At 49.8% G+C, this 21,018-nt stretch overlaps 6 protein-coding genes across 6 annotated transcripts; 5 read left to right on the forward strand and 1 right to left on the reverse strand.

The window, feature by feature from the left end:
• Positions 1 to 1,658: 1,658 nt before the first annotated feature.
• Pmar_PMAR024573 (hypothetical protein) lies at positions 1,659 to 7,047 on the forward strand (the record flags this gene model as incomplete). The annotated part of the gene is made up of 22 exons (XM_002767329.1): positions 1,659 to 1,704; positions 1,988 to 2,038; positions 2,098 to 2,184; positions 2,237 to 2,343; positions 2,394 to 2,479; positions 2,531 to 2,624; positions 2,823 to 2,892; positions 2,936 to 3,032; positions 3,367 to 3,475; positions 4,725 to 4,829; positions 4,894 to 4,998; positions 5,056 to 5,187; positions 5,293 to 5,363; positions 5,412 to 5,493; positions 5,538 to 5,609; positions 5,703 to 5,822; positions 5,870 to 5,944; positions 6,258 to 6,294; positions 6,440 to 6,557; positions 6,658 to 6,721; positions 6,767 to 6,925; positions 6,967 to 7,047. 22 exons carry the CDS (start codon positions 1,659 to 1,661, stop codon positions 7,045 to 7,047), a joined length of 1,968 nt encoding a protein of 655 aa, XP_002767375.1.
• A 586-nt stretch (positions 7,048 to 7,633) lies between these two features.
• Pmar_PMAR024574 (hypothetical protein) lies at positions 7,634 to 10,360 on the forward strand (the record flags this gene model as incomplete). Its single annotated transcript, XM_002767330.1, has 16 exons — positions 7,634 to 7,778; positions 7,846 to 7,970; positions 8,026 to 8,180; positions 8,223 to 8,316; positions 8,361 to 8,400; positions 8,454 to 8,574; positions 8,625 to 8,791; positions 8,865 to 8,969; positions 9,026 to 9,105; positions 9,172 to 9,263; positions 9,342 to 9,539; positions 9,593 to 9,711; positions 9,830 to 9,901; positions 9,948 to 10,058; positions 10,109 to 10,179; positions 10,253 to 10,360. The coding sequence occupies 16 exons, from the start codon at positions 7,634 to 7,636 to the stop codon at positions 10,358 to 10,360; spliced, it is 1,803 nt and encodes a 600-aa protein (XP_002767376.1).
• A 645-nt stretch (positions 10,361 to 11,005) lies between these two features.
• Pmar_PMAR024575 (conserved hypothetical protein) lies at positions 11,006 to 11,936 on the forward strand (the record flags this gene model as incomplete). The annotated part of the gene is made up of 6 exons (XM_002767331.1): positions 11,006 to 11,098; positions 11,147 to 11,256; positions 11,298 to 11,369; positions 11,413 to 11,542; positions 11,594 to 11,805; positions 11,855 to 11,936. 6 exons carry the CDS (start codon positions 11,006 to 11,008, stop codon positions 11,934 to 11,936), a joined length of 699 nt encoding a protein of 232 aa, XP_002767377.1.
• A 767-nt stretch (positions 11,937 to 12,703) lies between these two features.
• On the reverse strand, positions 12,704 to 15,967 carry Pmar_PMAR024576 (chitin synthase, putative; the record flags this gene model as incomplete). Its single annotated transcript, XM_002767332.1, has 16 exons — positions 15,864 to 15,967; positions 15,702 to 15,806; positions 15,510 to 15,654; positions 14,819 to 15,466; positions 14,498 to 14,754; positions 14,309 to 14,451; positions 14,166 to 14,265; positions 13,961 to 14,121; positions 13,768 to 13,914; positions 13,648 to 13,728; positions 13,451 to 13,604; positions 13,292 to 13,397; positions 13,128 to 13,243; positions 12,963 to 13,081; positions 12,804 to 12,918; positions 12,704 to 12,757 (listed from the first exon to the last, which is right to left on the reverse strand). Exons 1-16 carry the CDS (start codon positions 15,951 to 15,953, stop codon positions 12,704 to 12,706), a joined length of 2,541 nt encoding a protein of 846 aa, XP_002767378.1. The 5' UTR covers positions 15,954 to 15,967.
• A 284-nt stretch (positions 15,968 to 16,251) lies between these two features.
• Pmar_PMAR024577 (hypothetical protein) lies at positions 16,252 to 18,712 on the forward strand (the record flags this gene model as incomplete). Its single annotated transcript, XM_002767333.1, has 9 exons — positions 16,252 to 16,341; positions 16,590 to 16,733; positions 17,153 to 17,706; positions 17,764 to 17,875; positions 17,933 to 17,998; positions 18,069 to 18,162; positions 18,207 to 18,394; positions 18,444 to 18,567; positions 18,618 to 18,712. 9 exons carry the CDS (start codon positions 16,252 to 16,254, stop codon positions 18,710 to 18,712), a joined length of 1,467 nt encoding a protein of 488 aa, XP_002767379.1.
• Positions 18,713 to 18,784: 72 nt separating this feature from the next.
• Positions 18,785 to 20,268, forward strand: Pmar_PMAR024578 (RING finger protein, putative). The gene is made up of 7 exons (XM_002767334.1): positions 18,785 to 18,995; positions 19,044 to 19,172; positions 19,224 to 19,303; positions 19,355 to 19,527; positions 19,570 to 19,661; positions 19,720 to 19,836; positions 19,888 to 20,268. The coding sequence occupies exons 1-7, from the start codon at positions 18,801 to 18,803 to the stop codon at positions 19,939 to 19,941; spliced, it is 840 nt and encodes a 279-aa protein (XP_002767380.1). The 5' UTR covers positions 18,785 to 18,800; the 3' UTR covers positions 19,942 to 20,268.
• Positions 20,269 to 21,018: the final 750 nt, after the last annotated feature.

A 21,018-nucleotide genomic window follows, 5' to 3' on the forward strand; every position in this document is an offset into this window, starting at 1 on the left:
TACTCGAATGAGCAGGAGAAGGAGGAGCAACTTTACATTCAACTGATAAATGCTAGGCTTGGCCGACCAAAGGCTATTCTCGATGGCCTCAAGACTCAGCTCCATCATAGGCTCATCGATTAGGGAAGACCTCGGGAAGGATAAGGAAGTGCTACGGTTATGCGGCAGTGAAGTGTGTGGTGGTGATTCCCACAGTATTTACCATCATACCAGGTGGCCCACATTTGGACGATGGTATCACGGCTATTGCAGTCCGAGTTGGAGGAAGGCCTAGGTCCTCTGATAATGGTCAAGTACCTCGAATTCTCCCTCAGCCTGTCCCGAGTCGAAATCGCCTTTGCTGAGGTAATCTCCTCCGAATGGTGTCCATGTCTGGTCGGAGGCCCCACTGTGGGGGGAAATATGCACATAGTCAACTACTTGTGTTGGTGACAATATGTAGATTTTGAGGAAATTCTTATTGCTTCCGGGACACTCTTACTCGAATTCTATAGTTAGTGAGGGAAATACTGAGCTCAGCTGAAGAAAGTAAACGTATTTGTTCCGACGCTAAAAGGTTCATTCAGGTGATGGTCGGCTACGTGTCCCTTTGTAAAGATGTCAACCTTACCTTTGTGGTCTCGATGCTCGGAGGCTCCTTTCGAATGCTTAGCAATTTAGTCATTTTCACACGCTCTATTTTGACAGCAGTGGAGTACTTGCGCCGACAAGTTAATGATGATGGCGTTGAGGAAACGCAAGATGACGTAAGATAGCAAGAATTGGTAGTAGTATTTTCCGTTATTGCTGTGGTAGGTAGACTGAGGCCGGTTTTAATCATGATTATCTGAGTCCATTCCTACACCAAATGCGATCGTTGATGCTGGAGGCTATCGCAAGCTGTTGTGAACTGCTCGAAGGGATATTGCAATATCATTATGATTTGCCGACACTGGAGGGACTCATTCACGAGATTATTAATGGTAATGTAGGCGGCAGTGTGGGAGTATATCTTTGGTTTCCTGAATTTAGTGCGTAGGCGTTCTTACTACATTGTGAAAATCCACCTACGATTTTGAAGGGTATACTGTGGATAATCGTCAGAATTCCCACATTGTTAGCAGCACATGAAGTTGACCATGTGCATATATTCTCCCCACACTGCTACGCTGGTTATGGTTGGGAATACGATGAGCTATTTGGGTTATGGTGCCTGTCAGTCCGATTGAATTGCCGTACCTCGACTCATGCTCAAGCCTTCACTCATGAGGAGCTCGAGCTGTGGCTTGATGCTACCAAGGCCCTGGGGGAGGGGAGGCGCTATCACGGCTTCAGGTGGTGGTGGTAGTAGTAGTGTGGAGTCTGGCATGTTGGGTTATCGCATCAGGGCGGCGGCGGCACCATCGAGGGAGTTGTTGGCGGAGATGAAACCCACAGCGTTGGACTTGTACTTGATGGGTAGTAGTAAGAAGGAGAGTTGATGGCCGTCATGGTCACTGCATGGATGCTATGGTGTTTCTAAACAGCGTGTTGGTGGATTGGCGTTGGGGGTTTATGATTTGGGCATCTCCTGGGGGTAGCAGCAGTTCGGCAGGCGAACCTGGCATCGGTGGTGAAGTATGGTAAAACGTGATTGATGGTGTGAGTAGTAGCAACAACAACAACATAGAATCTCTACCATGCTTGAAGGTGTTGGCGAAACTACGATTGCCTTGATGGTAGCAGGTGAGCATGCTTACCCTCGACCATCCCTCTGTTGCCCTGACGTGTTGATATCATCGAGCTCCTCCCAGGAGAGTACACAGTTATTGCGATGGCCGTTATCTCATCTGGTGACGCATTTATCCTTGCTGGTGACGGTGGGGGTGACTCTGACCATCTACTTCATCTACCCTACTTGTGCTGTCGGGAAGTGGTGTCAGTTGCCGCGGCTTCGACGTCCATATTCATAGCCTCGAGTGGTCGGTGGAGTTCGTCCACGATCGTCGTTGAAGCGGTGTTTGTTCAGATACGCTTGACGGCTCTGCTGCGTGTAAGACTGTAATCACTGAGATTCGAGGTAGATGGTCGTCGCAGAGGTCGCAGGTTCGATCCCTGGTATTGGCATTTTTTGGGTAGATAGTGGCATAACTGTGGACATGGACTTCCCTGTTGAGGATAGTCTCCAAATGATAGCCGCCTGTCGAGACTGCTTATTGGCACTGGGTAATCAAGGACTAGATGACATCCCCGGGAATCGAACTCGGGATCTTCTTAGGGAAGAGCGGCAAGGTTTACAGCGTTGCTACTGCACAGTCCGAATGCCCGGCACCTCGTGGAGTTGGAGGTGCGGCGAATCTCCCAGATGGGAACAGCTGGGCAGAGGTGAGTATTGGTCGTCCATGTGGGCTCTCGTGATTGTAAGTTGGCGACAGATACCATCATTTCGACACATCAGGGTTGGCCATGTTGCCTGTGGGGCCGGCGGCGCCTGCTTTGCTATTACTCACAGTGGCGACGTGTAACGCTGCTCGATCGACTTGGCGGGGAGTAGTAATTTTGAATTATGTAGATATTCTTGGGGGAAGAGCTTCTCGGGGGAAGCGGCAAATTTGGGGTCCATCAGCTCAGTGCCGAGATGCTCGAATCGTTTGACGAAGTTGAAGGTAGGAGGAGGTCCGCGGTTCGATCCCTTGCAAGGTTACTTTTCCGTCAAGATTGTCGCGATAGCAGGCGGAGATAATCATTGCCTTGGAGTAACAGAGCAATTCCATTGTGTTGCTTGGGGTGACAATACGTGCGGGCAACTAGGGGTGCGTTGAGGAAATGCAAGATGAGCAAGATTGCTAAGATTTCCTCTGTAGATCGGCGAGAAGCTTTCATCGAGCGACCGACCACTCTTTGTGGTTCTGCCCAATCAGTCTGACAAGGAGAGTAAGGCGGAGCGAAACGTTGATGGTCTACCATTTTCGTTCAGACTGTGATGACGATGATGACAGAAAGGGTATTGTTGTTGGTGTTGCTGCTGGCTCTGCTCACTCCGTCCTGGTCGACAGAAATGGAAATGCATATAGGTGAATCCCATTCAACGCTGAGGTTGTCTCTGTGGATCGGACTGAGTATTAATGTTGAAATATATCCTCACCTGAGCTCTGGAGTTTCCTTACTGTAAACGAATTCGGATAGACAAGTACAGAAACCGATAAGAATTTGCATATTGTTAGTGTGTGTTTTCCCACACTGCTCCTTCTCATGATGCTTCATAGCCCAGCAGCTGTTCGCTCAGTTGTGGTCTAAATTCTCACGGTCAACTCGGACTAGGAGACAGTCGTAGTCGTTGGAGACTGGAGAGGATTACGTCGATTCGGTACGCGGTCGTGGTAGTGGTAACATAACTTCATCATTCAGAGAAGTCACTCATGCTGCTGCTGGCAGTCTATTCACAGCACTCTGGGGGGTCGGCGTTGCGACGATAGCCTCTCGAGGAGCCAAGGGCATGTTCTATGCTGGAATCAAGGTAGCTGGAGTTGTCCTGGGTGTATAGATGGGCAGAGTTACGCTACGGACCGTTACGGCTGCTCACTTTTACGGTTACGATTCAAACCCCGTACCGTAAAATTACGGCGCTGTAACGGGCCTTACGGAGAGGATTGATTATTATTCAAGTCGCCTAAATCTATTTCATGTGAATGCGCATCCGTAGACGAGGCCGGCTTGGCAGTTCCGGGCTAGCTTGGGAGTAAGACGGATGGAATTTGCAAAGGAGACGATTGGCAAATGCGAAACCAAATGTTACGGATCGGTTGAACCCGAGCCACAGGAAATGAGTTTAACAACTATTGTAGCTACCGTGGAGTGCATTACAGCGAATCTTTCCGCCACAATTCTGAAAAAGCAGTTCAGCATCAACCGTAAAGTCTTAAGGCCTTTCCGCAACCGTAAACTGCTTACGTTACGCACGGTCTAACGTGAACCCTAAAAAACGTTACGCTGGCCATCTATACCTCGGTGCCCTGGATAGAGTATCTTTAGAATCTTCCGCGTGCGCTGCTAGTGGGCAACCCTCCAGCACGAGTCAGTGATGGACTTTTCTCGAAGAAGTTTGTTACTCGAGAGGAACGTAAGTGGGATAATAGTAAACGAGATGGGAAATGAAATGGACATCATCATCATCATCATCGAATCCAAGGGCTTTAGATTGAGTGTGTGTATGCGTGCAGGCTCGTATGTCTTTGGAGATGTTTCTAATTCGACAATGGAGTTCACAGGGCCACTAGTGAGCTTCTAATGAAGTGGCGATGGTCCGGTATGAGTTTTAGAATATGCGCTCGGCATCCCCGTCTGAGTACACATTGCCCGCGCCTGTTGATAGTATTGCGAGCATGGTGACCTCTGATAAAGTGAGCAACTGCTGCTGCTGCTGAACGTTGGAAATGTCATACCATCTTTCCTCCAAATCATCAGATGGTATTCCTATTCGCTCGAACTCGTATAGCATCGTTGACGCCGAATATTGTCAGCGTCGCCGGTGGTACTAAAGTGACCCTCCACGTTACAGGTTGGCGTATCTTAGGTCCCTGCATGAAAGATACGGAATAGGTCCGGTTGCATTCAGGCCTGTCTTTCCCTCGGAACACCTCAGTCGTTGATGTGAATCAGCGGCGGCCTCGTATTCGTGTAACCCACGAGAGCCCATTTTTAGACATCACCATAGACGCCGCGATAGAAGTGAGGAAATTGCTGAGATCATGCTTAGTGTTATTCAGGACAACTCGAGTGGGCGCATATCTTTTCGCTTTCCTGACTTGTCTCTCTCTCCACTGATGCCGCTGGTGGAATCGTCAAGGACCGCTGTCTTCGTGGGCGTGCAGGTGGGTTCGATTCCAGGGAGGGGACATTTTCTTACATTTTTTCTGTGTTGAGACATTTGTTCAGTTATCATTGGACGAAGGGCTGTCGTGGACAACTTTGGATGAGAACTCGCCGAAATTAGCGATTTTCAAGTTCCCCAGCAGGCAACTTGTCGTGAGTATTTCCTACGTGCTCGCTTTGGGCCTATTCTGTATCTTTCGCGCTCGACCTAAAGATTCCTACCAGGTGGTGCCCAACTGTGCCTCAATGGATGGCGGTGCTCCGTTGACGATTTACCTCCCAGGAGCTCCCGACCTGACTATCGACCACCAGGAAGCTGTGCGAAGCAGCCAAGCTGTTCTTCCTGATGATCTCCCGGTGAGTCGTTCGTCTTGTCGCCGCACTTGACCTCTCGCGGATCCTTCCATCCTTCGGTGACGAGACGACTCCCCCCGAGTGACGTATTCCTCTTGTCTCTCTCAGGACGAGTCGTTGGTGGTAGTCTTCACGATAGGCCGCTCCTGCCAGTCGTGGGATACTGATTTTGATAACGTGTGAGTTCAGCGCCCTAGCCGGGGATCGATCCGGGGACCTCTGGATAGGTACGCTGACTCGGCGATGCTAGCTGATGCTAAGCCGAGGGAGAACGTGAACATTCGAGTAGCAGGTTGGAGATCTATAAATGTACCATGGCTTTCTCCTTGAGCTTCGCTCCGCTGTACTTTCAGGGCGTATCGTGCATTTCCCCGTCTTTCGACTCGGACATCATCACCGACTCTACTGCTACCGTCTCGGTGCAAGTCAGTTTCGATGGGGGACAGACGCTGTTGGGTCCGCCTTCACCCTTCAAGGCAGGTCGGAGCGGAGCGAAGGTGTTTTTATTAGTGATTTAGGTATTTTCGTTTGCGATCGATCGCATCGTCCCTGCTGTGTGCGAGGCGACGGTCACGACGGAAATGAAAATTGTCTTGGGTGGCCGGATGCCGGTGGTGACGAAGAAGCCGCGAGTTGGAGTCGGGCTCCATCACACAATTTGTCACGCGCCACGAAATTATGGCAGGTTGTCCTGCCTGGGAAGGCCAATTCCTCGGGACGGAGACCCGCAATGAGGGAAATAACGGAGGTGATGGCGAAGGTGAGTGCGTCGCTCCGCCGATATCATGCGCATGCGTGCATACCAACTTTTCGTTACGACGAGCAGGCTGGCGAGGACGGCTCCGTCCACATCGTTTTTACAATGCCGAAGTTGGAGGATATGATATCGGAATGGGAGGGGGTGAGAGTTCCTTGTGCATGCGTGCAAATGATAATCTGGCATATGTGTTACAGCAGAGATGCATGAAGATCCCAATCGAAGTGTCACTAAATGACGGCGCTGAGTACTCCAGCGAGGGGCGTCAGTTAGTGTAAGGCATGTGGGGACAATTTCGTGGCGCAGTGACTTTTAGATACCTCCTACCGAGAACAAATGGCAGGGGCGGTCAGGTGTAGTTTCGGCGCTTCGCTCCGCTAAGAATTTTTCAGATTCGGCGCCCTTCACCGCTCTACCAGGGTTGCATGAGCCTGTCGAGGCGTGGACAGATAATGGTGGTCAAGTTGTGATTGACAGCTTCGCTCCGCCCTTTTTTAGAGGATACTACCATTGACGTCACCACTGTGAAGCCGGCGGGGACGCGGATGTGTATAAAGCTGATGGCAGGGGACTTACCGGTAGATTTGGAGTATGAGGATGCGAGGGTGAGGTTGAGGTAAGATATTCTTCGTGGTGCGCACTGGAGTCGATACAGGATTGGGCGGTGGAGTGGTATGGAATTTAGTGGTTATAATTTTTCTTCGCTGTGCGTTAAGATACGCGACTGAGGTTAGAAGTGAGGGAGGGGATGATGAAGAAAGGCAACCGATCGATTTGGAAGTAGACGGCTGAAGGGATGAATCACGTACTTGTTATTTTTTCAAGGTGAGGGCGGAAGTCCTCTTCTATGGAGAGGAGAGCATCCCAGTGCTTGCTTTCACAACGCCCATTGTCACTACGTCACAGTTGGGTGTTGAGACTGTTGTCGGGACGGTGGTAGCGTTGGAGGTGTCCTTCGCTGTGGATGGACAGCACTACCATGAGGTGATTGTGGTGGCTACTATTTGGGAGTAGGCAGTTAGTAGGTTGTTGGTGATGATGATGGCGAAGCTGTAAAGTTTCTATGTGAGGTATGTGCGGATGATGGCCATGACGTTAGCAAGTGAGGTTGTCATATATCACGGGGGATGGTTTTGTGTTTGGAGAGCATCTAGCGGAGCGAAGTTTTTTTCTTTCCTTTTGGTGTTCGTCATGCTTCGACAGTTGTTGACACAGGGAGAGGCGGGTGGTTGGACGATGATCGGGATGAGGGGTTGTCGTAGTGGGCAGGTGAGGCAGGCGGTTGTTGGTAATGTCAAGAGGAGGTCTAGGGTTGAAGTCCTGTCTCGGCTGGAGGGCGATGGGAGGACGGAATTGGACGGCATTGAAGGCTCCTCTACTACTCCGTATATAACACTATATTGCCTTTCTCGTTAGAAATGTGGTTTGACTACTTCGCTACATCAAGTGTGTACGAGCCGGATGAGGCCAACTGCTGAGCCACGACCTCTTCTTCATTGGTGGAGGGGGATATACGTCGCTGCGCAGAGTGGCTCCAACTAGGACTGATCGATTCGGCTCAGGCATGTCGTAATATATATTTCTAGTCGTTTCCTGGTTAATCTATTGGTTGGTGTTCCGTCTGGTCCATCGTCGTCTTTTCCCGTCGTAGAGTTATCGTATTCCATCGATCTACAACCTCTTCCTCCTCGTATGTCGTCTACTACTGCCATCCCCTCGACTGCTCTCACTACCTTCCCTCCTACTGCTACTCTAGCTGCCACTACTAATACCGAATATGCTACCGAGAAGAATAATGAACATCATCAACATCAACGGAAGCACCACTTTGAAGGAGGTGGTCAGAGTTCGTCTGTGGATGGTAACCACCTGTCTGTTATCGGATGATAAGAAGCATGCCTCAGAAACCTCATCGATCTCGTCACCAGCATTGCCGGCCACCTCTAGTGGGCACATCCCCGTGCTGTTCCTACTGCCGGTGGACAACGTACGTAGGCTGATCGGCAAACAGGGAAGGATAATAAAACAGGTGGGAGGTGTTCGAATGTGTTGGTGTGGTGGTTGTTGCTAATGTTGGTGTGTAGATACGACAAGCCTGGCCTGGAGCAAGCTTAGTTGTCCATGAGAGCGAGACTCCTACGGCCCTCCACGCTCAGAAGGAGAGGATAGTGGCTGTCAGGCCGACTGTGGCAGAGGATAACAACATCAATGCTGATACAAAACAGAGAAACTTGAATATGTGAGTTGATAGGTTGATAGATTGTATGATATGTATTGCTAGGTTGTTGGCGGGAGTCTGTCGCCGTCTGTGCCTTCCTGACGATGATTTCGACTCCCAACGTGTGGAGAGTGAGGTCTTTCGAGTGGACCCCAAGGTGGCATCTTCCCCCTCACTGACCTTTGATGAGTCTTCCGTCAGGTATCTTCGGACTCCTGCTGCATTTGTCTGCTAATTCCAGGTGATGAGCATTTTCACTATGACTCGAGTTTTGACCGGACTTGTGCATCTCAGGGAGTACTCTGCCCGGTATGATCGGTCACGAGGGCCAGACTGTGAGGAGTCTACAGAGCGATACGGGTTGTATCATTCAGTTCGTCACCGAGCCTGTTATTGGCATTCCCAACTTCAGAAGGTCAGTTGGCGAAGTGGCGAACGGATGGTATGAAATAATTAATATTTTAGATGCCGCATTACAGGATGCTGGCCGAACCTGGCCCGAGCAGTGATAGCGGTCGTTGAGAAATTGCAAGATTTGCAAGATAGAGGAAGGGCGGGGGTGTCCTTCCCGAGTGGATGGGATCCTCTGACCAACCCTGGAAGGATGGAAGATAATGACCTTGCCGCGAACTGTAAGTCGGTCCCGGGGATAGAACCTGGGTCGTTTGTAGTGCAGACGAGCAGCTTGTCCTGTTGATCTATTAGCTCCTGCTTCAAGTCGTGGCATTGGCTTGTCATCCCTGGCCGTTATGGAGCCAACAAGATTCCTAGTTGATCCTCAAGAGGCTGGTTGGATCCTCGGCAAGTCTGGTAAGCCGCGTCTGCGGCCGCTTGTTCGACTCCCCCTCGCTGGGAGCCTCCCACAGGTCGAAAAATTAATCGTCTCCGTGATAAGTACACCCCTGACGTATCCATCAACGTCGATATGGTTACTCCAGAGTGGAGGGTAGTATAATAATCAACTCTAATCGATCACCAGGGCGCGCGCTTATTTCATGCCGGTATCTTCTAGGTGGTATCAGTCGGGTTAGCGGCACCTTTCTCTCGTTCGGCCTCTCTACGGAAAGCCCATGCCCTGCTGGATCTACTTGCCGATCTCGAAAGGTAGGTCTTTGGTTAACATGTTGGTGCCGAGCGGTTCCAGTTGGTCGTATCCTTTCATCTGACTAGGTTTCATGTTAGGTATCCACCGTTGACGGCGATGGGTCGTCAGACTTCTGTCGCCGCTGTGAACGCGCCCGAGCCGAACTTCTTCCTGCGTCATACGGGCGGGTCTAAGATGAAATTACTCATCCCCCCGGAGCTCTTTGGGGCGGTGATGGGCCGAGGTGGAGAGAGGATGCGCAGGCTCACTAGGGCTACAGGAGCTGCCATTCAGAAGTAGCGTTACTGGGATTGGAACCTGTGCAGAGTTTGTACGTATGGCTTGTCAGGATTAGACCATCGGACTCCCCTCTTTCCACTGGAGATACGCTGACGGAGTCGGCCATTCGAAGAACTCTGAGCTCTCATCGTCTGATCGAAATTTCGGGCAATGCTAAGCAGAAGGCTGGTGAGTCGATCGCGATGACTCACGGCTGATTAGTATTGATCGACTTCGATAAAAATGCCCTCGCCAGGAATTGAACCCGCGACCTATTGAAGGTTGATAGACTTGTGTATTTGATCAGATGCTATCCTTAGAGTAGTGCAGATAATGGACCGTAAAGCCTTGGATATCGCTGGTATACCGGATGACGACCGTACTAGTTATTATTACTGTCTCGATAGGGCATCTTTTAGTATCAGGTGATTCATCGTCTGGTAGTAGTCCTTCGGTCGGCTCCCCTCGTTCCCCCTCCATCAACCCTCGTCGTGGTGGTGATGGTGATACTTCGAATGCTGTCACCGAGAGGCTGAGTGAGTGCACAACTACCACGTTGGAGTCCTACGTTTAATTTTGTTGTTAGGTGCTTTCGAGAGGAGTGTACGAGAAGCTCAGTCAATGCCGCAGCTTATCAACACCTATGTCACTATGACGGTAAGGCCGACAGCTTTCCTACCGAGCGACCCGGGTTCGAATCCTGCACACGGTATTTGTGCCTTTTGTTTAGATCGTCCTTCCCTCTCTACCCCAAGCTCAGCTACTCCTGGCCGAAGCTGGTGGGATACTATCGCAAACCGGATGCCGAATAACCGTGGGCGGCTTCGTCCCGGAGTAGGTCGTCTCCTTCCCTCGCTGCTCCTCCTCCTCCTCCTCCTCACACTTTACTCTTCGTCTCAGTATTTCTCTCCACCCCAACGATTCGCCGAATGGGAGGAGCGCCTTTGACCTGCCAACATCATCATCGCCGTTATCATCATCGACACGTGGTGGCGTCCTCGCCTGGTTGACCGGCACGCCTCTCCAGAACACCCACGCCTTCTTCCTTATCCAGCAGTATGTTGCGGCTACTCGGATGCTACATCAAAGGCCGTCGCCACCCTCTTATTACACCCATTAGGAACATCAATGGTATGTCGCCCTCCTCCTCCTACTCGCTGAAGTATCGATGTCGTATGAAGTTAATAGTTGTTTAAGGACTAGTAGTAGAAGCGGCAGTAGCGATAGTGGCAGCAAGCCGCTACAGCCACCACTGCTTCAACAGTCCTGCGTAGAACCTTTTATATTCGTCTTAATAAAACGTCCAAGAATGATGTCGGCGAATTGAAGTATCATCATCATCATAATGATCGTAATTTCGAAGTCTTTATATATCTACTGATGATGATAAGGTTGTAGTCGCAGTAACAGGAACCGTACCATAACTTGACTCGTGTTGTCAATGTATGTTTGTGGGTCTGCGGACGCCCATTTCGTTGCTATAATGGGTGAAGAAGGAGCTGCCGCCTCGTCGCCGTACGCGCTTATCACTGAGGAAGGGGAGAATAGAGAGAGTGCGATCGGCTACACTGGCAAGGTCAGCTCCACGTCAGTGTACCTCCACGACGTTTATTGTTATATGCAGGCGACAGCAAAGTATTCTAACGGTGATGTTTATGAAGGCTATTTCGATGACGGCAAGAAGGCTGGTGATGGTGTTTACACTCATGGAAATGGCGACGTTTACGAGGGGAGGTGAGAGGCTTGGACCAGCTCCTGCTAGGATAAAAGCGCAGTTACAAGGAGGGGAAACGGCATGGTGTGGGGAGGTATACGATGGGGGACGCCGGCGGCGGTTACTACCACGGGTGAGATGCGCCTTGTGGAGGCTTCGGGTGGATCGTCTTGTAGGTCTTTCGCGAAAGGCTTGTATGATGGCAAGGGGACGATGATGTACTCGGCGAGCGGTGATGTTTATAGTGGCGAGTGGAAGGAAGGGCTTCGACATGGTCTTGGCACCTACGTCTACCGGAAAGGACAGGTGGGGTTGGCCTTGGTGGTGGTGATGATGATTGTGATGGTGGGTAAGTAGGCATCGGTGAGTGGAAGGTGGGAAGACGATAGACTCGTTGAAGGGGAGTGGAGGCTATCACCCGATCACAACAGTCCGGTCTATGAAGGGAAATTTGATCCTAAGTGGGTTACCGCAGCATCCACATCTATACGGGTCGACTCTGTAAGGTTCGGTCAGCCCATAGGGGATGGGGTATGGAAGCTGCCCTGTGGACAGGAGATCGCTGGAAGGTGGGGAGGAGGAGGAATGGCTGGTCGTTTGCCGAGAAGCTTCTTGAAGGTACATCCAAAGCCACACGCCATCGGATATCACAGATGAGGTCATCACTACCATACAGTGGGCATCATCGAATGCTGCATGATAGTGTTGTTATTGATTGTCGCGGCCGTACGTTTTTGTTTCATTAGTGGGAGGTCACTACTGGCCGAGGAGGGGCACACCTTTTTAATTTCAAACTTAGCCATCGGCTCAGGCCCAAGTTGGGCCTTTCAAGATCCTCCCGCATTGGGTTGGGCCGCCCAACCCAATGCGGGAGGATCTTGAAACCGTCCACCCCGGTTGAAAGAGCCGCTGCTATTTACGACTTGGTTGAACCTCTTCTCGTGATAGTCACGTACCCATCAGCCAGAACGAATATCTCATATACCCCAGCGTACACTATAAAGGACGAATTTCCAACTCTCTAAAACCATCTCTGGTTTAACTTTTCTGACCCCATTACGACCGATTCGCCGAGAGGCCAATACCCTTTCATGATCGTCGGGGGCTTAATTACAACATGATACTCCGTATGATGAAGTGTTGCTAAATATCATCGCAGACGTACAGAAGAGTTGTTCAAGTTACAAGAGACTTTCCGCCGTTTGTGTATATGAAGTGTCACATCTTGTGTCACCACATTTTCTCATTTTCCTCTCAACCAAACGGTGATCATAAGTAGTACCACCAAATTTACGAGTATTTGTGATGATTAATATTCCTATCGGCATTTCACTACCAACTCGGCTATTAAATATCACCAACTGGAAACATCTCTCACCCGTCATACCCTGTCGGGGATATCAAATACCAAGATGATAATAATCAAAACGCATAGTAGACTCAATTTATAGATCATCCAATGCGGTATTAGACCGATACCTGTCTGGGCAACTGCAGGGTCGAACCCGATGGACGTGCGCCCTGACAACAGAAGAGTTGAGGAAGGGCTTGGGTTGAAGCCACTAACTGTCGGCGGAGTCGGTGGCTGCTGCTTCTTCTTGGTCTTCTCCACCGCTCGAGACTTTCCTCTGCCACCACAAATGCATCGGAAACATTTACGAATATAATGACCAAAGAGGAACCTATCCAACAGTATCACGAATACAACAGAGAACCATCATCCTACCAGATGGCGCCGATAGTTTTGAAGCCGTTGAAGGCAACAACTATGCCGAGGACCACCAGAAGGAATGTATCAGCAGACACCCTCTGGGCACCTCCATCGAGGGTTGTGCCAGCCACAGCCTGAGCAATAGAAATGACGATGGAGTAATGGCAGTAATCAACCTACGAAAACTAATGCCAGATTGCAGAGAGCCCAGAAGAGGACCAGGTAGGTTCTGAACTCGTTACGTTGGGCTTGGACGTCCTTCTGGGAACCATCACTGCTGTCGAGGCCCTTGGTGCCTACCAAGGAGGATCCACAGAATAGTAACATTGTAGAAGATGGCTCACCCCAGGAGAGGTCATGTGTGTTACAAAAGGCAAAGACTTGGAATATGTTAATATAAGTTGGAGCCATGAAAGTATACTGGAAATATGTGAGCAAAATATGGTGACCCTAACAAAGGCGATACCATAGTAGACTTATGGAAGGGGACTCCGATTCCTCACCTCGCAGTGTAGGAAGGCAACGAGGACGTAGCTGGCCACAGCTGCGATACCGATGGATGATAAAACTATGTCGTCCGAATCAACAACATTGTAGACCGCAAGAGCAAATGTAGCCATCATGAAAATACCAAAAATTAGCGAAATTAATACGTATCTGGGAGATCGATCAACAGAGTAGTAGTGAATTACAACCCTACAGAACTCTGAGGGAGCGACGAGGAGCATCGGGAGCTGTCCCCATGGCCAGGAGGAATATGCAGAACATGAGTAGGAGGTATCTATCCACGAGATAGACGAGTTAGAGCTGAGGAGATTACATAAACTTAATGACAACGAACACGATATCAGCGCCCTCGAAACGATGATCACCATCGTTGACGAGGAAGTCGTCCCAGAGTATTAGGAAGGTGAGGTAGAAGACCCCCACCAGGAACCACGTCATAACGGTGTTGAAAATGTAGTATCTGAAAAGAAGAGGGTGGATGAACGACTTTACCAGCGAGCGGCTACATTAGTTCAATCATCAATGCGAATTTACGCAGAATGTTGTGACGGGTGGTGAAAATCCTAAACTGGAATAGCCCTTGCCACAGAGAGAAAAGCTGCGCAAAGAAGGAGCCGTTGAGCCACCTTCGGCGTTGCTTAATCAATGCAGCACACGTATCGGGCACCTGAAAAAATTGGAATCTCCTCCTCCTCGAAGTCCCTCATCTACGTCCGTAACAGCAACAGAGCTTTTCACATATCGCAACACGTTAGCGGCAGTTCTACTGCAGACGAGCTCGAGGGCGAGAATGCGGTCTTCGGCCAGGTACCTTCACGTGATGGAATCGATTTTCAGCAGGGGAGTTAACGTACATATTTCCTAGGAAGGGGTTGACGACACCTCCATGGGTGACGCTCTTGAAATAGGGTACGATGGGACGTTTTGCAGAAGTCGGACCGAGCTCGGGAGGGGAGAGGGCTGACCACCGATACGCTGAGAAGGCACCGGGTAAAACCTGATGGAAAAACCGTAAAATGAGCGCAAAATCAATGACGACTTACACTGATGAACCCAAACGAAGACTCACAAGCCTTGTCGAAGCAGTTGCCGACTTTATACTCGAAGTTTTGCGAGGCTACATACCTAATTGAAGTTAGGAAGGCGAGGGAAAGGATGATTATAAACCACCAGTTGTAGAGAATGTTGACCGGATGCAGATTCCTATCAACAGTTATTTCACCACAACAACCAGCGACATCATCGCTGGCGTCCATAGCATCGATTAATTTGAGAATAGCATTGGGATAGGGCCGAGTACCTGAAAGAACGGTCACGTTTCGGACCTATTTTGAATCTTTCGAGGTTGAACCTAAGATACTCACCAGCATCGAGACAGACACAATAGAGTTCTTCATGTTGTGTATCTTTAACCCTTTCATTCATCGTCCTGTAGAAGTGATGAGCAAAGCCTTCGAAGAACCACAGATGCGTATCAAGTTTGCCAGCATTGAATTCTTTCAATGCAAACATCATCTGCAGAGGTGGATAGTTCTCATAGTGAATGACGTTCTCAAACAAGTGCACGTAAACAGCCTGGCCGTTGTCAACTGTGAACCGAGGATGGTCACGGGAGGCGTTCTTGTCGGGAATTCGATCGAAATTGTATCGATCGATCGGCTGTATTCGACCACAGATGTCCATCAGGCCCTCCTCACGATACATCTCTTCCAAGTCTAGGTACATACCCATACGCTGTAGAGCTTGCAAGTTGTTGTAAGCGCCGTTGATTCTGGTCCGACCGTCAGCGAGGAGGCATACGCATATCTCCTCCCACTTGTATTGTGTCTCAGCGACGAACTTGCGGAGATTCTCGAGGACACCAACCAACGTTCCAGGGACACCACCAGTCTCCATGGCTTGCTCTTTGAAGGCCTCAGGACGATCGTTGTCGGGGTTCTGTTGGATGAAAGTCAGACCAGGTCGGCGAACATCATCGAGGCCACCACAGGGCTCTTGGTACATCGTAATCCCTGAAAGCAAACCCGTCCGAGGGGAAGAGGGGGAATAACTCACCGATAAAAACTTTAATTTTAGCATTGGGATCTTCGATGAATTTCAACTTGAAAGGCGCCGGTGGGGGCATTCCTTCGAAATATTCAGTGTAGAAGCCAGAGTCGAACATTTGATCAATGAACCTCGGAAAGGTCAGACCGCGTTCCTGAGAAAAGGCGCGATGAGGCGAGGTCATTGGAGTTGACCATTTACTGCATAGTTGATGTTCTTGTGGTAAACCAGCTCCTCTTGGGAGACCGTAATAGGGGTGTAACGAAGTTGGTTGTCATCGCGGTTCAAGTCGAAGCCTTGGATTTGCTGAGAAACGGATAATACCATAATGGCACGAATTGGGCCTGTTTTGAATCTTCTTACCAGTCGCCCAAGATACAACGGGTCTATGTTGATGTAGGAAGAGTAGCCACCATGCGAAGGGTGAATATGAGGATGAGAGCGACTGGCCATTATAGGAAACTTGACGTAATAACATTATAAAGTGATGGTGACAATACACTCGTTGATTACTGTAAACTTCTACCCGCACTCGTATAGAAGCTACTATAATCAGTAGAGGACCTCCCAGGCTCTGTTGAGCTCAAAGACTAACCTACTACTTATTCTGGCACCAGAAACACTACTACATACGTCGAGTTGAAGCACTGTTCCGACTTGCGCTGATCGGTCTCAAATTTGACCTAATTGCACGAAAATTTGTCGTGCAATTTACTCGGGAGATGCGAAGTTTTCATCATCGCCGTCGTTTATGTCCACTGCAATGGGGCCTCTGCGGCTCAAGCTGACCTTCTCGAGTAGTTCCTTCGATGCGGGGGGATATCAATCAATGATGATGGCGGTAATATCTTTAGGTTGACCGTGGAAGATTCAAAATAGGCCCGATGAGTCGGGCATAAATCCTCAAAAATTTTCATTTTTCTATCGCGGTAAACGTCGTGTCCGCATCACTGTTTTATGATGAGGTATTTTTTTATTTTATGAATATCTCGATGAGAATAAAAACTATAAATATACTCGTTTTTATGCGGGGAAATATTCATCTTTCCTCGCGTTGGGGTCCTCCCCAGGTAGTTACTTGCGTTTCAGGTGCCCCCGATGGTTCGCACCGTATCGGATCTACTACACCATCTACAGACGAGGCCATACCTCTTCAGTTTGAAGGAGCAATGCCACCAATGGTCAGTCTCTATCGATGGCTTTCGCCTTCCTAACGAGAGCGTCGTCCGTGAGGTACTACTCAGTCGAATGAGATTAGTAACTTTTTCTTGTTGATGATAATTTCGAACCGGACCAGTCAGGGCAGACTCCATGAATTTTTTAATTGCTTTTCAAGATCGTCATGCAATGGACTTTCACAACCCGTTTTACGTGAAGCGGCGTAAAACTCGATGAAAACGCGATATTCACACGATGCAGTAGTCGTGCTTTTTTTCATATCACTAGGGTGAAACTCCAGTACATTTCCTATTGATCGCATACAGCATTCACGATGCATTTTCATGCACATATACGGACATTGTGCCCTCAGCCGCTCTATTTGGCACTTTTATGCCGTTTCGAAATATTATATTCAATGTCTTTCATTTCTTTATATTTTTTCTATCACCATCGGCGTTGTCAAGGAGTGTCGTGAGTTCTCTATGGTTTAGGTTTTACGAGATGACGAGTTGATCACCATCGAAGGGGTTCCCTCTGAGGATACCTGCTCGGTGGTCTACGCCCTTCCATCGTCCTTGGCAAGAGGCGAGTCTGCTGAACGGCGCATCCGCCTTGACGATACCTCGAGCAGTAGTACACCTAAGAAGAGAACTCTAAGGGAGATAAGGAAGGGGACTCCTAAGCCTAGGGGTAGGGCAACTAGTAGTAGCAGTAGCAGTGACGAGGAAGAGGAGGAGGAAAGTGGAGAGGACTCGAGTCACGACGATGAGGGTGAGGAAGAGGTAGTTGCGGTATCACCACCGATGGAGGTGGAGGATGAGTCTTCGTCATCGTCATCATCATCGAGTTCGGATAGCGACACGTCGTCGTCCTCCTCGGATGATGAGAGCTCAGTTGAGTTGCCTCCCACACCGGAGCCGAAACGTAGGAAGGTGGAGTCGGCACAACCCCCAAAGGAGCAACAGGAGACTATTGGCAACAACAAGGTTAGATTCGTGGCCGCTAGGAAGGCACTTGTGGAGGACAAGGAGGAGGGTGTTTGGAGGTAATTGGAAGAGGAGGAGGAGGGGAGGCTGATGCTCACCCTCTGGGGTTACCGCAGGTTCGACGATTGGCATGTGAAAGTGGGAGAATTGAAAGCTGGTCAGTTCGTCAAGTTCCGCAGTTTGCAGGCGGACCCAGTGACGAGGAATAGCAAGTTGACGGATGAGGAGGTGCTGGGGATTGAACCCGGGTCGTCACTATGAAGGGCTGACAGTATTCCTATTCAGGTGTGGAAGGTGTTAGCGATGGATGAGGGAAAAGCAGTCCTCGTGGACAGCAAGGGGCGACATGATGTGAGACGGCATCTAGTTTTGGCTGGAACGTGTTTGAGGAATCTTCGCTGTGCGTGATATCTTTTGGAAGGTCATCCCAGAGAAAGATATGTTCGGGCTCCTCGTTCACGAGCCGGTATCCGAAAACACTGGCGAAGGCGACGAGCAGAAGGGGCAGGAGAATGGTAGGTTGCGGGGATCGAACCGGGGTGGATCGCGTGGTAGTCAGGTCAGCACGTCGCTTCACCGGCTGGCAAAAAGGGCCCTAGAATTTCGTCGTTGGCTTATGTTCCGCCGACGGTTTCTGACAAGTCGGCTTTGAAGAGGCAGAAGAAGAAGTTCGGGGCGATCAGACGACAAGTCGAATGGTGGCTAAACAAACCCAATTGGGATAAGGACGAGCACTTAAGGAGTTTGGTAAGCGTGCGCATGCGTGCAGGTTAATTGTGTCGAGCTGTCCCTCTAGGCCTATCCTGGAACGCACTGGATACCGGTGCAAGAGCTGATGAAATTCGAGAGGCTTCGCGACCTCTCGGATGACCAGGCGGAGGTTGTTCATGTGCTGCGGACGGAGCGATGCGGGAAGCAAGGTGACGAAGGAGTGGTATGGACAGCAGGTAAATTATCGTCATCTCGGCAGATCCTAGATTGGAGGTGTCTCCTGATGGTTACTACGTCCGACATAAATGCTGGACGGAGGCGGACACTGCTGGCGGACCGAAGAAAGCCGCGTGATATGTGTGATTTTCAGTGTGGTTTTTTATTGTGTTAAAAGCGTCGGGTGTGGGTATCGAACCCGCGCGGTTCAGAATTGTCTAATTCAATGTCAACGTCATCTTCCTCCACGCCATTTGGGAGGATATACTGTCACACTTGCGGCCATGTGACCGCCTCGACACCTTCTGACCCTTGGAGATGCTCATCTTGCCGCGGCTGTTTTGTAGAGAAGTGGGACGGACAGGAGGATACCCCCTGGACGGCCGAGGCTGACCGTGACGAGCTTGTTATTAACGAATCAGTAAGAGAGAAATTTTTGCGTCGCTCCGCTAAGTGTTGTTCCTTTCAGGTCAGCGAGTCCGCGGGTGCAGTGAGCGGTTCACCTACGCCGCCCGACTACCCTCCACCACCTCCCATGACCATCGCGGTTGATATCGTCGAGACGCCGCGAATGGAGCCAGCGGATGAGGCTTGGAATGTAAGGCTGGTTGAGGAAATGCAAGATTGCAAGATTATGATGGTCTTTCAGGCCGTCCGAAGAAGTCGTGCAGCATCTTGGTGGATTCCTCCATCGAGAGAGCATCAAGCTATGGGAAGGGAATCTTTTGAGTGAGTGCAGGTAGGGTGGTGCGCACTTCGAAGATTCTCCTTCTACTTCAGCAATACGCGGCCCTTCGGTCATGGACAGGGTATGATCATAGGGATGGATGCTATGCCGCTCTTAGTGGGCTCTAACGGCTCAGCTACGGGTCAACAGGGCAATGGTGTCTCGCCGTTCGAGAGGGCACTGCTACAGCAGGTGTTAATGGCGACCTTCAACCATCCAGGACTGCGTACGATGGCAATTTCGTGGCGCGCGGTAATTTGACTGGCAGGTTCTCATGCTACGTCGCCATCAGTTCTATCACGCTTCAGAGACGTCACGGCCACTCGAGAAGATGAGCAAGACGAATGTGCTATATGTCAGGTGGGTTTTCGTGTCGTCCACTGAGCGCGCGCCCTGATGATCGATATTGTCTTGTTAGTGTCGTTATGTAAGCGGTGATGTATTGAATCGAATACGCGATGCCATCCCTCGAGACGTCCCCTGTAGTTGCCCTCATGCCTTTCATAAGCAATGCATTCGACCATGGCTCGAGCAGGTGAGGAGGATAGCAGCAGTATGGAAGTCGCTACTATGTGGTATTTTTCAGCACAACTCATGCCCAGTGTGTCGCTTCGAGCTGCCCTCCTCTCCCTCCTCGTGAAATCGTTGTTTTATGCGTGTAAACAGCAGTAGCAGCAGTATAGATGAATCAATACCGTCACGCGCCACGAAATTGCTTATGTGTTGGATCATCATCCTATTGCTACAGTATCGGTCGAAGAAACTTTTCTACTATACAGCACCCATCGTTCGAGGCGATCGTATTGATCGCTTCCAGCAAGCAGCACTTTTCTATCCATAATACACCAACTTATCTGTAGTATTTTACTGTAACACCTGAAGCAAATCCAAGAGGAAGCCTATTCTGTCACTCGCCACGAAATTACTCTTCGTGGATTGTCTATAGAAGGCGATGCCTGGACTGGTGAGATTATTGGTGTTTAGTAGTTAGTCAATTGGCATGGGAGGGGAGGTGGGATTCGGGAAAAGTGTGGTATGATTATATTCTTTACACAGGAGAGAAGCTGAACAGTTGCTGGCTTAGATCGTGTTACTCTCGTGGCGCCCTTAGGTTGACATTCAATCATCATTGAGATGATTTCTCGGTGTTTCATCGGGAATATTCACGCCGTCACGTAAGTGCGTCAAATTCAGCAAAGCCGTTAATCTGTTAGTCCACTGTGCTGGGCGATGAGGGTTGTCCTATCTTTCCCGCTCTACTCGGTGACATTCGCCATTCAATTCGTAGACGACGTTCTCGATAGGGACATTTGATATCGGTTTTGGTTCCCTGTGGTACCCAGAGGTCAGGCCACCATCAGAGTGAGTGTCCTTCTTATAGAGTCCTCACGGTCATCAACTCCGGCCGGCTCATACTGGAAAGCAGGGCAGTGGCAGCATACGTGTTCGTGGGGGAAGAGTTGGTTGTCTTCTGCGTATTCATCTTGTCGCCATCAAGGCCACCACTAAGTTCGAATCTATGTCCACCGAAAGAGGCTGTCGAGGAGAATATCTTCCCATTCCAAGACTGTTGATGTTCTGCACTTACCAAAAGTTATCAAATGTTATTTATTTCATCGTTCTACTCATAGATTTGAGTGTCTAGTGGGGACAGCAGTGACGAATTTGCAATATCATCGGCGTAGATGATCCCTTCATAAGACTGCCGCTTGAGTGC

This window comes from Perkinsus marinus (genome assembly GCF_000006405.1).
Source record: "Perkinsus marinus ATCC 50983 genomic scaffold scf_1104296970858, whole genome shotgun sequence".
Taxonomy (NCBI): Eukaryota; Perkinsozoa; order Perkinsida; family Perkinsidae; genus Perkinsus; species Perkinsus marinus.

Bases quoted from the DNA above. Each gene is read 5' to 3' on its own strand.
- Pmar_PMAR024578 (XM_002767334.1), top strand. From the start codon at position 18,801: ATGTCAACGTCATCTTCCTCCACGCCATTTGGGAGGATATACTGTCAC. The intron at 19,528-19,569 runs GTACGATGGCAA...TTTGACTGGCAG, and splicing joins CTTCAACCATCCAGGACTGC to GTTCTCATGCTACGTCGCCA. The intron at 19,662-19,719 runs GTGGGTTTTCGT...TTGTCTTGTTAG, and splicing joins ACGAATGTGCTATATGTCAG to TGTCGTTATGTAAGCGGTGA.